This window comes from Antedon bifida, chromosome 7 (assembly GCF_963402885.1).
Source record: "Antedon bifida chromosome 7, ecAntBifi1.1, whole genome shotgun sequence".
NCBI lineage: Eukaryota > Metazoa > Echinodermata > Crinoidea > Comatulida > Antedonidae > Antedon > Antedon bifida.
The window spans coordinates 8,138,967-8,153,290 of NC_136232.1; the positions used below are offsets into that span (position 1 = coordinate 8,138,967).

General features: G+C 33.9%; 1 protein-coding gene across 1 annotated transcript; it reads right to left on the minus strand.

The window, feature by feature from the left end:
- Nucleotides 1–347: 347 nt before the first annotated feature.
- LOC144849035 (tetratricopeptide repeat protein 17-like) lies at nucleotides 348–13,534 on the minus strand. Its single transcript, XM_078705989.1, has 23 exons — nucleotides 13,316–13,534; nucleotides 12,768–13,027; nucleotides 11,671–11,779; nucleotides 10,497–10,625; nucleotides 10,091–10,200; nucleotides 8,757–8,904; nucleotides 8,442–8,581; nucleotides 7,987–8,135; nucleotides 7,598–7,716; nucleotides 7,270–7,329; nucleotides 6,162–6,900; nucleotides 5,527–5,722; nucleotides 5,094–5,280; nucleotides 4,823–4,906; nucleotides 4,456–4,680; nucleotides 3,748–4,341; nucleotides 3,349–3,466; nucleotides 2,947–3,073; nucleotides 2,629–2,791; nucleotides 2,442–2,516; nucleotides 1,949–2,068; nucleotides 1,403–1,546; nucleotides 348–1,036 (listed from the first exon to the last, which is right to left on the minus strand). The coding sequence occupies exons 1-23, from the start codon at nucleotides 13,412–13,414 to the stop codon at nucleotides 908–910; spliced, it is 4,224 nt and encodes a 1,407-aa protein (XP_078562115.1). The 5' UTR covers nucleotides 13,415–13,534; the 3' UTR covers nucleotides 348–907.
- Nucleotides 13,535–14,324: the final 790 nt, after the last annotated feature.

The following is a 14,324-nucleotide window of genomic DNA, read 5'->3' on the forward strand; positions in this document are numbered from 1 at the left end:
TCAAGTAGAAGAAAAAAAGAAAGTTATGAATGGATTGGATGTGAATGCATTAAACTTGATTCCCAAGCCCACCTCAAGTAATTTGATAACCATAAAGTGTTATTGCTTGTAATTTTTTTACTCACTCACTTGCGTTGCACCTATATCGTGAAGGTGATAAAAATGAAGAAAATAACAATGTGGAAGAAAATTACATTTATTGTCATCATTTGACCCAATAATGCAACTACTGTATATCACAGTGGAAGATAATTTAATACTAAAGATGTCAATCAAAGGTCAGTTAATAATAATATTAATAATATACTATATTTCATAGAAATAAATACATTTTGAAAGAACGTATGTCAATACCAAATTATTTTAGTAAACAAAATTATATTTTCCCAATTTCAATTATTTTAAATTTTTTATAGTTAAACAAAACAATTATTATTATAGAAAAAAAAAAATTTTACCATGATTTTACAACTTTCTATTAAAAATTTATGTATACTCATCGATTACTTGAATTAATGCTTGATTTTAACACTCTTAAATATTGATTTACTGTTACTACAGTATTAAGTCAATGTGAGGTTATGTTTTTTAAAATTTGCATTGTTATTTTTGGATTTCACAGCAGTATATATTAATATTGCGCTGTCATGAAAGTTAAAATACTGAATTTCTTTGCATAGTTATCAACATAAAAATGTACTCAAACATAAGAAATACTGATACATATTTTCCATATTAATTGATATTAATTATTATACCATACAATATTAGGATGATTTAGGTATTAAACAAAAGATGTTAAAACCTGAGCTTTTAAAATATTCCTGTACACAGGTATGTATTTCCAAGCTTGTATTTAAATTTTTTATTGTCTCAGATTTAGAAATATTAAAAAGATAAGTATTATTTATGTGGATCCTGCTTGGTGGTTGATGATGGCACATTTAATGGTCTTCAGACGATCAATGGCAGGTTTAAAGTCTGATTGTTGTTGTAATGTTTTTTCATAGTATTTGATGGCTTCAGCAAATTGATCCTATGGAGGAGATAAAAAATTGTCAAAAAATATTCTTTTAATAATAATAATATGAATTTGTAATGCGCCAATTCCAGCAGTAAGTGATCAAAGGCGTGGTGTATGAGAGAGCTCAATTTGAAAGAAAAAGATGAGTTTTCAAGGCAGATTTAAAGGCGATAGTAGAAGAACATGATCTAATAGAGGCGGGTAGGTCATTCTATAAAAGAGAGGCAGCAGAATTAAAGGTGCTTAGGCCATATGTTTTAGTGGAATGGAAAGGAGAATTTTTTAAGACGAGTGAAGGCGACGGGAAGGTATGTGAAGAGGAAGAAGCTTCTGATAAAAAGTATCAGTAACAGCTCAATCATTGTGCAATAAACTCACCAGAGAAGAATGGATGTTAGCTAGAGTGAAGTAATTGACCGCCAATTGTGGTGAAGACTCTAGAGCAATGCCGCCGATGATGATAGCATCCTGAGCATAACCAGCACGATGAAGAATGTTCATCAGGTTTATGAGAGCTAAATCCTAAAAAACAAAACAAATTTGTTTATTCATTCAATTATCTTCAATTTAAAATTCACGTAGGTACTGTATATGCTTAGACTCTATACCCAGGAGTACCAATTGAGCTTTCTTAGGAATCAAGTAGTAAAAGGTATATTACAGGTAATTAATTAAGGATCACCAGTTTTATAACTAGATTTAAAGATCTTTAACACAGTTTTGGTTTTAAATGTTAATAGTTTCATTTTATTTTATTCAATATTTCACTCAGAGGCTCCTCACAAGGCACAGCCTCAGTCTCGAGGAGCCTCTGCAACAAATATGAGCTTAACAACAGAAGTTGGAAATATATAACAACAAAATGTAAATAGTAAATCTTTTGGTATCATTCAACCATTCAACAAGTAATGGACTCTACTCTACCTTGTGTTCGGGAGGAGAGTTGAACAAAGCTATTCGTGAGCAATCGACTGCTTTCTTTGCATTGCCAACAACTCGCCAGTACAGACTTGCCACATTGGCTGCTATCCAGTTGTTTCGATTCTGTAAAGAAATTAAACATAATTAAATAAATAATACAGTATTTTACAAAAAGAAAATAATATTGTAAAAATTTTACTTTGTGAGATGTTTTCCTAAATGATCTTACGATTAATACAGTACTTGGTATGATCAACTTGCGTTCATGTTTCCAACTACTGATAAAGAAGTCAATCTGTGGTGACTATAGAATGGCTGAAAAAAGGATATAAAGTACTGCTCATTCTGCTAAGAATGTGTCAGATCCAGAACCATGACTTCTGCATACATAACATTCTCAGAATGTACTTTATCACTCTACAGACAGAATTTAACAATTTGTGTAGCACAATGCATGACATCATGACCCCACCCATCTTTACAGATGATGACTTACTTTCGATAAAGCTATTGCAATCTTTGTTCCCATTTGGTCTTTAGTCATAGGAGCATCACCAAGATTCTGAAGAACCTAAAAAAAAAATGTTAAATGTAACCAATAATTAGAGAATACAATGAACAACATTATCTGATAAATATTGTTTAAATAATATTTGTTTGTTATACAGTGTCCCAATGCTTACCTCTTTCAATCCTCTCTCACTGCTGGATTTGAGTTCAGCTCGCCTTGCAATGCCCTCCAAATGATCCAACGTCAGTAGGCTAGCAGTCAAGTCAGTACGGCAGTTGGGTAGAAGAAACCGTCCCTGAGGATCTGTTGCCTTGAAGTCTATATATTCCTGGACGCTAAGAATAATACAGTGGATAACAATGAGATGACATCAAGATGGAATAAGAAAATGAAGAAAGAAGGGACCAACAGATGTGGAAAGTCAAATGAAATTTGATTATTATTTATACAGAATGGCTGATCATTAATAAAATTCCATCAAATCAATTACTTTATCTCCTTAGCGTGTATAGATAACCAGGTACTGGTAAACGCCTTTAGATTTGACTTCTTGAATGATGTACATTCCTGAAGCGACGGCCATGGTTCCTGGGTTTGACCAATCAATTTGATAAACTCTGGAAAGACACAAAAAAAATATTAAAACCATCAACCATCATGATTCTAAATACTGTAAGGAAGCAGAGCCATAGCCACCAGTATGATTGGTAATGTATCAACTCTTTTGACAGAGGCCTTTGACAACCCAGTGGCTTGAACAGAGATTGTTCCCTTTTCTTGCGAAAACTGCACAACTTTATTTCTTGTGGATTTCTGTGAATATAGCTGTAATACTGATCGCAAAATCTACATGATGGTGGTGGTACTGATAAACAACAACATAACGATTTACCATCGGTAATAAACGAAGTAGCAGGTATCTTTGGACCATACACTGAAGCAGGTACACCATTTTTATCCTTGACTATCTCGGTATGATCATCGTTTTTAACATTCAATCCAACCGACATCTAATAAAAACGGGAAAAAACGCAAAAAAATAACACATTACGAGAGCATTTCAAAATTATCGCACATAGTGCTACAAGTGGAAAAGCTAGAGAAACTACACAATACAATACAGTATATACGAAAAGCAATAAAATACTGTACCCATCTGACAGTCAGTATTCAATATATATATATTAATTATCTGTGACTTTTGGCCCATATTCTGGTGTTCGAGAAGTTTATGTAGTCTAAATGTGAGTGTTTACTGTACAGATAATAATAATAATAATGTTATTATTACCCCTTCTGTTCCATCAGTGTTCACACCAATATAATGACTGGTTTTGAGTAGTTCATCCTGCCTATCAGCATTTGTCTTTCCATCGTTATGTTGCTGAGTGTAAGGTGAACTATTCTTATGGCTTGCGGAATTCACCATGTTATCACTGGAAAGTGATGACGTTTGAACTACTTCACTCTTACAGCATGTTTGCTTTAACACTCCATCTGGACATGGACACACCTTGACCCTTTGACCATCACCTTTTATATTCACTTCCGGGTCATCAGCGTAGCAGCTACTCGGTATTGCACTGTTTTCAGCATAATTACAACTCTGTATACTGTCTTCGTCGGAAATCGATTTTTCCTTTCTACCAGATCGCAGGATGTCGCACTTGGAACGTTTTCTACGTCCAAGAGTTTTTCTCCAGCGTGGAACAATTCTTTCGCAATCTTTACAAAAATAGCTTACGTAGCAATAGATGTGACGGAAGGCAAGTTTGGCGGGCTCGTAATTCTCATCGATCTTGAGAGCTTGACGATACTGTTCAGCAGCCAATGTCCAGTTGCCGTTGGCAGCTAAGACATTGCCAAGGAGAAAGTAGGTCAAGGGCTAAAACAAACAAGAACACAAACATGATATTCAACAAGTAAAAAAAATATACTTCTTTTCCTTTTTCTCCTTTTCATCTCTTCTTTTGGAAGTTAAAAATAATAAAAGTGTTACCTCTGTTTTGTTGACAACCAAAGCCATTCTGAGTAACTGGTTAGCATCATTGTACTTGCCAATGGACAGCATCAAGTTGGCAACGTTCACTAAGGGAACATCACCAGATTCGACCGGAACATAATGCACAGCCCGACGGAAACATTCAATGGCTTGATGAAAGTTTCCATTTATACGCCAGAACAGACCAGCATGATTGTAGATCATCCAATGGTCATCTTCACTCTTCAATAAAACAAATAAGAAATTCACTTCAGAAGAGTCATGTAGATTTCATTAATGCTAAAATGACTGGTTAGCAGAACTTCTAAGCCATATAAGTTATTCAAAACGAGTTTTGCCAAACGCAATGGAAAATTGAACTTACTTTTGTAACGTGCCAAGCTTTGCGAACTCTTTCCGCCATTTCTTCCATCGTTATCCATCTACTCAATCCATACTTCAGAAATTCCTGAAAAAACCAACAAAAATGAAGTTATTTCTCAATAAAATTGGATATCATCACAAACACAGGAGGTACATGAGATTTGGGGAAGATCTCTTGTAATGAATTCTAGTCCACTCATGGCCATTGATTATCTTTGTCAATGTCAGTGACTTATTTTTGTTCAAAGACTGGTCAGAATTTGCAGAATTACCTTTATCAGTGACTTCTGTCCATTGTAGTTGTGCATGGACCCACGTTGTGTAATACCTTCAACATAGTCCATAACAGTATCTCCTTGATCAAGCTTTGATTCCTGGACACATGTTGGGTGATAGTATGGAAAAGCAACAACCTCGTCCCTCTCAATTCCCAAATTCTCATTAAAAAGCTCAACCATTCTAAAGAATAAATGTATTCATTAGGCTCTGTCTACACTATCAAACACTGACAACAAAATATGATGTGTCCATATATGGACATGATGATGTCATATCACTACCATATTTTAGTATCACTACCATATTTAGGCACATTTTTTTTTGTCAATCTAGTTTAATCGTATAGACAGACCTTTAGTCTATATAACAAACATAATAAACTCAACTCCCAAATCATTCGCTGTGATAACGCTAAAGAATTCTTACCGAATACCCTTTTTTTCTGGGTGTACATGACTTAGTGAGTAGGTCGTCCAATCTGGTAGTGTTGTGTAGACCTTGCATTCATCCTTTGTCCATTCATCTTGTATACAAGGGCCGTCATCAGTATGCTGCCAGCCTTTAGGGACCGACTTTTCTTGACGATCAGTCTGCTCTGCAAGGTGTGCAGCATGGAATTTAGCTGAAAAGAAATAATAATATTGTAGCTACAGTAGAGACTCTAGGGATGGGTGTCAAAAAGGATCCATGGCAAAAGCTTTAGGCTGGATGGAAGAATTTGAAGGTAGGTTTCTCTGTCCACCTCTACCAGGCCTTCAATTTTTATTTGATTTTAGTTAAGTTACAGTATACTGTATTTTAAAAAATTAGGGAACTTTTCTTTTTATGCCTATTAGTTTTGTTTAAATATTTAGGCAAATTTTCAAGGATAACCATAAGTAAATTCATTCACTATCCTTCTTAAAGGTGGCAATACATATATACAAGATGCTCTAAATAAACAGTCATATTACAAGTCTTTGGGAGTGGAGTTGTAATTTATCATTAGAAAAAATCCTGACATGACAGGACTTGAACTCAGGACCAGAGCAGAGCATCATAACCACCAAGCCACAACTTACCACTGTCATCTCTTTTCATAACAGTCAATCTTTTGTTATTCACTATAAGAAAATCATCACTGGTAGAATAGTGTCTTCCTGGATCGTTCAAAATTCTATCAGATTCTTCCTGTTTGGCCAAGATCCTCAACCTTTCTTCTTCAAGTTCACTTGGTGTAAGAGACAATGTATCTGCACTTATTGTGGCACTACTTTTTGTTTCAATGCTTCCGCTACTTGCAGCACTGCTTCTGGAACTACTTTTCTCTACTGGTGGTGTAGCATCACCACTGGCAGCACTGCTCGTGGAACTACTTTTCTCTACTGGTGGTGTAGCATCACCACTGGCAGCACTGCTTCTGGAACTACTTTTCTCTACTGGTGTTGAAGCATCACCACTAGCAGTACTGCTTCTGGAACTACTTTTCTCTACTGATGTTGAAGCATCACCACTGGCAACACTGCTTCTGGAACTACTTTTCTCTACTGGTGGTGTAGCATCACCACTGGCAGCACTGCTTCTGGAACTACTTTTCTCTACTGGTGGTGATGCATCACCACTAGATTTTGGATTTAATTTTTCCTGATCTTTATTTGGTTTCGTACCATTATTTTTGGATCTGCGTAATTTTTGAAATTTAGAAAGTTTTTCATACATCTGCTTTTCCTCCTCAGTCGTTGGCTGGTGCGCTATTGCGATGATTCTGGGAGGTTTCTTGAACTTCTTTTCATATTTGGTATAGTTGAAACATAAAACTGCCTAAAAATATATTTAAAAACAGATAATAGTAGAATCCTTCATTTGGAAACACTCTTATTTAAAGGGATACTTTCCCAATGAAAGGCAATCAACCACTATTCAGGGGACACATTGTTATGACCTGAAGGTGTCTCCTTAATAAGATAATAGGATATGTATATTTTTAACACTATGTCAAACCCCTACACTTTCCGATGGTGTCCTCTTGTTTTTACAATATCCACATTTAAATAATATTATGTATACATGATGAAACAAAAACTAATATCTTGTTATTAGGCTTAGTGACATGAGGCCATGAGAAAAATCTAATGTCAGGGAAAGCATGTTAACAATCAACTACCAAAACAATGGTCAGGTAAAACTCACCTCATTATCTGTATAAATGCAGTGAGGAATTACAGTATCCAAAGCAGTGGCGTTAAGCTCCTAAAAATAATAACAAAATGTAGAAAAACATTAATTACTCATAGAATAAAGCCCTGTCTACACTATCAAATGTTACGCGACAAAAAAATGTAATGTGCCCATATATGGACATGATGATGTCATATCACTACCATATTTGAGCATTTCACTACCATATTTTGGCACATCACACTCTTGTTGTCAAACTAGTTTAATAGTGTAGACAGGGCTTTAGACATCAAGTAGAGAAAGAAATTAATATGTACATTTAAAGGTTAATACTACTCACATTTTCCTTAAAAAAAAGAGGATTTCCAAACATCTCTGTCTGTGCGCCCATATTATTTCTTTTGCAGACAAAATACTGATTATCCTTCTCTTCTCTCAACTCACATTTATGTGTTTCATCTAAAAAAAAGTATATACTTTTACGCTATACTACCAAACCAAATGTAAAACCCTACTAAAACTAACATTTTTTATTGTGTTAAGCATATAGTACCTATTTATAGTAATAGAGAAACCCAGATCCTGAGGTTTTATTTGCAAGCATGTTAACCACTATACCATAATAGCAGTACATGACATGTTGATTTTGATATCAGAAAACAAATTTACAATGAGGTTTTAACCACCAAGGTACAATGTCACTACATAAAAAAATAAAAAATAATTTACGTTGTAGTTTGTGACGATGATAGTTCATATTCTTCTCATACTGTTCTTCGGAGGTCAACTGAGCTGCCTGTATCTTCTCCTGAATGCTTTCAAAATGATCGTTCAGTTTCTGGTATTCTCGGAGTTCTGACAAAGTTCGCTGCAAAGAACTGCAAAAAAAAAAACACAAAGAGATATAATAAATGATACATCTATGTTTGTTTTTATACTCAAATATTAAAGAGATAATAAATATTGAAGATATGTTACGTCGTTATCATTTTTATTATAGATGTTGTGTCCAATGATGGACATCCATTCCTTCTATTCTATATACATATCCGTATATATTCAACAGTGAAGTCTAATTTTTCAGCGAATCCACATACTGGTGTTCCAATTGAACTTTTTCCCTGGGTCATTCTCCAGGTCAGCTTCGCTCGTACCTTTTGCCGTGCAAAGTCCAAGTTACTTACTCATGCTGAGCCTCTAGGGCAGCCTCTAACTTGCGTTGGCAGTAGATTGCGTGTATTCTCTTCGTCGCTGCCTCAAAGTCCGGTTGTTTCTGAAGCGTTTGCTCATAGAATAACAAAGAGCTATTTAGTTCACCAAGAGCCTACAAATTAACATTAAATATTACTGTATTGAAATTTTATGTGCCCATATATGGCCATAATGATATCATATTTGGGCATATAAACTAGTTTGATAGTGTAGACAGAGCTTTATCATTCTCAATCATATGCTTTTTTTTAATGTATAAAAAGCTGAACTCAGAATCTTTAACTTACCCCATAGACATTAGCTAATGTAAAATATAGACCATTGACATCTTTTGAAATTCCCAATGCAGCATGGGTAAGAATGACGGCATCAGCTGAATGTCTCCCTCTATGTAGTACATTTGCTAAATTCAGTAATGCTATATCTTTCTTTTTTCTAAAACAAACCCAAACAAAATTTATAAAAATATTTGTTTTATATTTGGAAATTAGAGAAAAATGGCGCAACGGAAATAGATGTTACTTGTATGTGATTCATTTTTATACGTCATTAGTGTTGTCTTGTCTATACTCATAGAGATATTATAGTTCACTATAATATCTCTATGCTATACTGTACCAAGATAAGAATTAGTCTATATAATAGAATACAGTCTATAATCTGTATGTATGTGTATGTTAAAAGTTCAATATTTACACACATTACAAGGAGATAGAAACAATAGTTGGAATTAATACTTATTTTACAGGTAATTGTATTGTATTACAATAACTATTATATTTTGTTGTTCTTTTGTTGTATGATTCAACATGAATGAGGCAATTTAAGCATTCACAAAATCTTTAAATAGAATACAATATGAATGTGCATTGAAATATAAACCTTCCATGCAAGAGCGATTGTGTTTTTCAATTCCATTGATGCATAATAATGCACAATAATTGGCTGCATGCCAATAAGCCTCTCTAAATGCATTGCTAAATTACAGGAAATGATGTGGTTTTTCAGATAAGATTTGATGATATAAATAATTTAAGGTGTGTTGAAGTAAAAACCTTCTTTTGGGACACTCCTATTCATGGCACACTTTTTTGTGAAATAAACCAGGGGCAGTATACAGCATTTGCAATAACACTGGTCCACCGGCCAATGGCCAGTTAAATGCATGGTGGGCCAGTTAAATAGTCAAATAACAAGTCCGCTTGGCGAGTTAAAATTTCAGTAAAATCTGCCGAAACATCACAAATTTTCTTCTTTTTTTCATCACGATATTTCACACCTGGCCTAAATGTAAACAATTGGTCGATTGTTTGTACCTCATTTTTAATTTGTTTAAGTTAATTGAAGGCCCCACCTTAATATGCCCAATATTCTGTGACCAGTAAAAGGAGTAGAGGACCAGTAAAAATGTGATTTTACTGGTCCTATTGTCTAGATCTAATTAGTCTAAATCTGAATATATGATTTAATGGCTAGCCCATATTAAGGGGACTCTTTGTTGGGTCCTGAAGGTGTTCCCTTAATAGGGGTTCTACTGTATAAGATAATTTCTATCATTGTTAGGATTCCTGATGCTGGTGATACTGACAATGACAGACATCCACAGACAGTAAGCTGTTACCTTGAAGAATAATGCAACGATCGCCGTGCACACTCAATAGCCATCAGGGCATCGCCTTTGATCCTCCAATAAAATGTTGCCATGTCATACAGAACCCAGGATGATGCATTCTAACAGGTAAAGAAATATATAATAAATATCTGCTTAAGTGGGTGCTTGAAAGACATGAAATCTTATTATGTTAAAAACTCCTAAAATCACACTTTTTTCTTAACATTGCTTAACATTTAGCTTTAGTTCTGCAATGAACCTTGAAATGTTTTGATAAGGCGCAATATAAATGGTTGGTTGGTGCGGCTTGCGTTATTTGGGCCATTAATGAAATTATTAATTAATCAATTTTTAAAATGTAATACATTCAGTGTATTTTCACATTATTTATTTACATATATTATTGATGAAGTACCTTAGTCAAAGCTTTGTTGATGTAATGACCTATCTTATCAAGTTTTTTATTCAGAGGGTCATTATCAGGTAATGTACTGTATAGACCCTTCTCTGGCTGTCCACTAACATTTGATCTTGTTTGCATACCCTGAAAGAAGAGATTAATTTGAGTGGCCTAGCAAAGGTAAGGTAGTAGAGGACACAGAATAATAGTAACACTGGTGGTAAGAATTTCCTTTGTCTTCGTCATGGAACAAGTGTTTTCAAATTCAGGGATAATATGAATAGGGTTTATTACCAAGTCCTATCATTGGGACAAAAATACCAAATTATGCTGAGTGGTTCAGATTTAGAAATGGATAGAAGTGTTCAGTGAACTTTCTATTTTTGAGTTCAAGGAAAATAATAGGTTTATCCAGGGTGTAGATGTACAGCAATTATAATAGACATTAATAGTATAAATATAGTTTAGCAAATTATTCTAACTGAATAAGCCACTGTGAGAATGAGATTTCATTATTTATTATATTTATATTAAAGACTCCTACGTTTTTTAGATCTAATTTAAGATCACTGTAAAAATAATACTATATGGTCCTATTGCGATAACTTTTTTCGTCTTGAAACGACTAAAAATGTGAAAAATAAGTCGATTCTAATAATTATAGCGGCCCGCTATAAATCCCAAAATGCATTGCATGCGGATTGATATTTTTGTTTTTCTTCTGTAATTTACCCACTTTTCGATCGATCATGAGGCCAAAACAAATAGAAGACTCCTAACTTTTCAGCTAAAATACTTGGTTTCCCCCAATTTATATCAACAGAGTCTGTCAAAAACAGAAAGATAATTAATGCAGCAACTATACAACGTCAGGCTAGGCCTTTGGCTAGCGTACGATGTTCGTACATTACCGATGTTTTACCAGCTAGGCCTACAAAACTAAGCTTAGCTGGGCTTGGCCTAAAGACCGTCCACAAGAGGTCATTCGCCGCGAGCTACTTAGGTAGTGCATTGTTTCTCACTTTTTATCATAATTTACCATAAAATGTACATTTAAGACAAGGAATGACCTGGTTTAATGTTTTTAAAGTAATATGTAATATTTTTACAAAACGTCACAAATTGTAGGGAAGGGGTCTTTAATAAAACAGAACATGTATGTAACCAATTGTTGAGAAACAGTATGTACCTGAAGATGCTCATACGTGTACATGCTAAATGGTAAATCAACAATCTTTGTACAGTTCGGCTTTTTAAATTTCTTCACTTTTCCTTTTATGAGAATATAATCTTGAGGCCTGCAAAAGGAAAAACAAAACCTTTTGATAACAATAGCAATTAATACTTTAACAACATGCCTCTTTTTTAAAGGAAAAATAAATTATATCATAGCAATTTCAATTACTTTTTTAGATATTTCTGGATATATATTGTAAGGTCAGCTGGGGTCATCTTTTTCAGGTTAATGTCCCAGCATTAATGTATTATTTATTTTCTTATCTACCATGATTACCTGACTTTGAACTTTTCAATGATAAACAGAAAACACATAAGTTCAATATGTAAACACAAATATCAAATAATATAATTTTCTCTATTTCTGTAAAACTTGTTTAAGATTTATAATGTTGGTTAATATGAAAAAGGTAAATACTGAGGGCTATAAGAAATCATTTTGACAGTTGTAATTGTCTACACTATCAAACTTTATGATGATGTCATATCACTACCATATTTAAGCATATCACTACCATATTTAAGCATATCACTACGTAACCATGATTGAAAATGTTCTGGTTTGGTTTGTAGTTTATATACTAATTGTTGGTTTATAAAAAAGAACATTTCTAATAAAATATCACTACCATATTTAAGCATATCACTACCATATTTAAGCATATCACCACCATATTTGGTCACATCACACTTTTTTTGTCAAACTAGTTTGATAGTGTAGACAGAGCTTACTTACTGATTGCAAGAAACTATGATCTATTGTGTATTCATAACATATTTTAAAAGGTATTTGTCTACTTTTGTGAGTCTGCCACCACCTAAAACCACCAAAATAATTTAAAATGAAAATATGCATAATATTTTTAAAGTACTAATCTCTCTTGTTGTTTAGTCACCATTCATTCTAACATATATTAGTTTTTTCCAACTTCCATAGTAAACTTTAGTGGACTGTAATAATTTACTGGCATTATGGTTAACTTAAAAACTTATTTACGTTCATTAAAAATGGGATTATACTTATTTTCAAACCTAAACCACCAATCGTACCTTATACCCTTGTTTTCCAACGTTAATACGGTACTAGTGTAAAGGTCAAACTCCTCGATTGGTTTCTCGGAGATGACGCAATCTGGATCTGTCAGCAGAAACCTCTTTTCAAGATCATGATCCTTGTCCTCAGTATCTTCGATGTGTTTCTTCTGTCGAATCAACTCCATTTCAATTGCGTCAGATTCTTTCGTTAAATTTTCTTGACGTAAAAGAGTAACAACGTTGTACGACTCGCGTAAGTTGTATACTGATTCAATCTACAGTAAAATATTATTTAATATTAATAATTATTTAATATTGTGAATTTTTTTGTTTTTAATTGCACATATTTTTCATAATTATATATTTTCCCAGGGGCATAAATAACCTAAAATTGTCCAATCCAGTGTTTGGGCCAAATAATAATCTGTAGTTAGTTAAAGACGGTTCAATATGCTATGCTGCTAGGCCTAGGATTCCTCTTATAACAATAGGGAGCAAACAATGCCGAGTACTACTGAATATAAAAAAAACAATCAATATATTTACAACGACGACGACGGTACCTGATTATTTATCATTCCCTTTTCAGTTACAAACCAATGTGTAACTGCTTCACAACTACAACAAGCAATGCTTAACATTACAATAACTCCGGCCCACATTTTAAGGACTTCTTAAGTACGATAATATTCTCTGAAACTTTAAAAAGGCTAGCCTAAAGCTAGGCCTACCACCACCACCTATATCAGGCAGTAATCCACGGGCTAGCTAGACCTCTTTCGGTCGTGTGTGGTTTGTGGCTTTCACGCATCATTGATTCTGGTAACATAAAATCATAACACACACAAGTGCTAAATCCCAAAAGTCCGAATTTATTATCAGACGTTCTTCTAATAAAAGTTCAAACTATATGATGATACATATAAGTGATAGCAAATAAATATTTATGGGTAAAGAAGCGCAAGAAATAATTCAAATCGCTCAACCCAAACACAAGAATATTATTTATAAGGGAGGTTGGTTTTCAGGCCACGTGCGTGTCACTCAGGGTTTAACAAACTATATCCGCGTAAAAAGGAAATGCGTACACTATCGCGTAAAACGGAAACGCGTAGAGTGACGCTTGGTACGCAATAAAGAAGAGTAGCTGCTATATAGCTGCTATGCACCCATGTGAATTTACAGTATTTTGATTAATGTGTATGCAATGACGTGTATTTGTTAATTTTAATGAGCCTGCGCCAAACGACAGCACCAAAATATGGGAGAATTCCTCAGTTTAGCGTTTATTTTTGGAAATATTATTACCGTCAGAATTAAATATAAAATACATTAAACTGTGTTAGCGCCCTCATTTCATTTTCGCATACTTTATTGCTATATGCTATATTTATCGATATTGGTTAATCGATCAATTATTGATAAATACTGCATTCTCTAAAGAATTTCAATAAGAAGAGACGTATGTTAAGAGTTTAAATTACATATCCAATTAATTATGTATTCGAATTGTCAACAATTCTATACGAGTTGTAACCTGGCAACAAATCTAATTTTAGCCAGATGTTTCCC

What these genes read in the sequence shown, in the direction of transcription:
- LOC144849035 (XM_078705989.1), bottom strand. Translation starts at nt 13,414, where the DNA reads ATGTGGGCCGGAGTTATTGTAATGTTAAGCATTGCTTGTTGTAGTTGT. An exon ending in AGGGAATGATAAATAATCAG is followed by an intron (nt 13,028 to 13,315) that starts GTACCGTCGTCG and finishes ATTTTACTGTAG; the next exon opens with ATTGAATCAGTATACAACTT. An exon ending in CTAACATCCATTCTTCTCTG is followed by an intron (nt 1,037 to 1,402) that starts GTGAGTTTATTG and finishes TCTCCTCCATAG; the next exon opens with GATCAATTTGCTGAAGCCAT.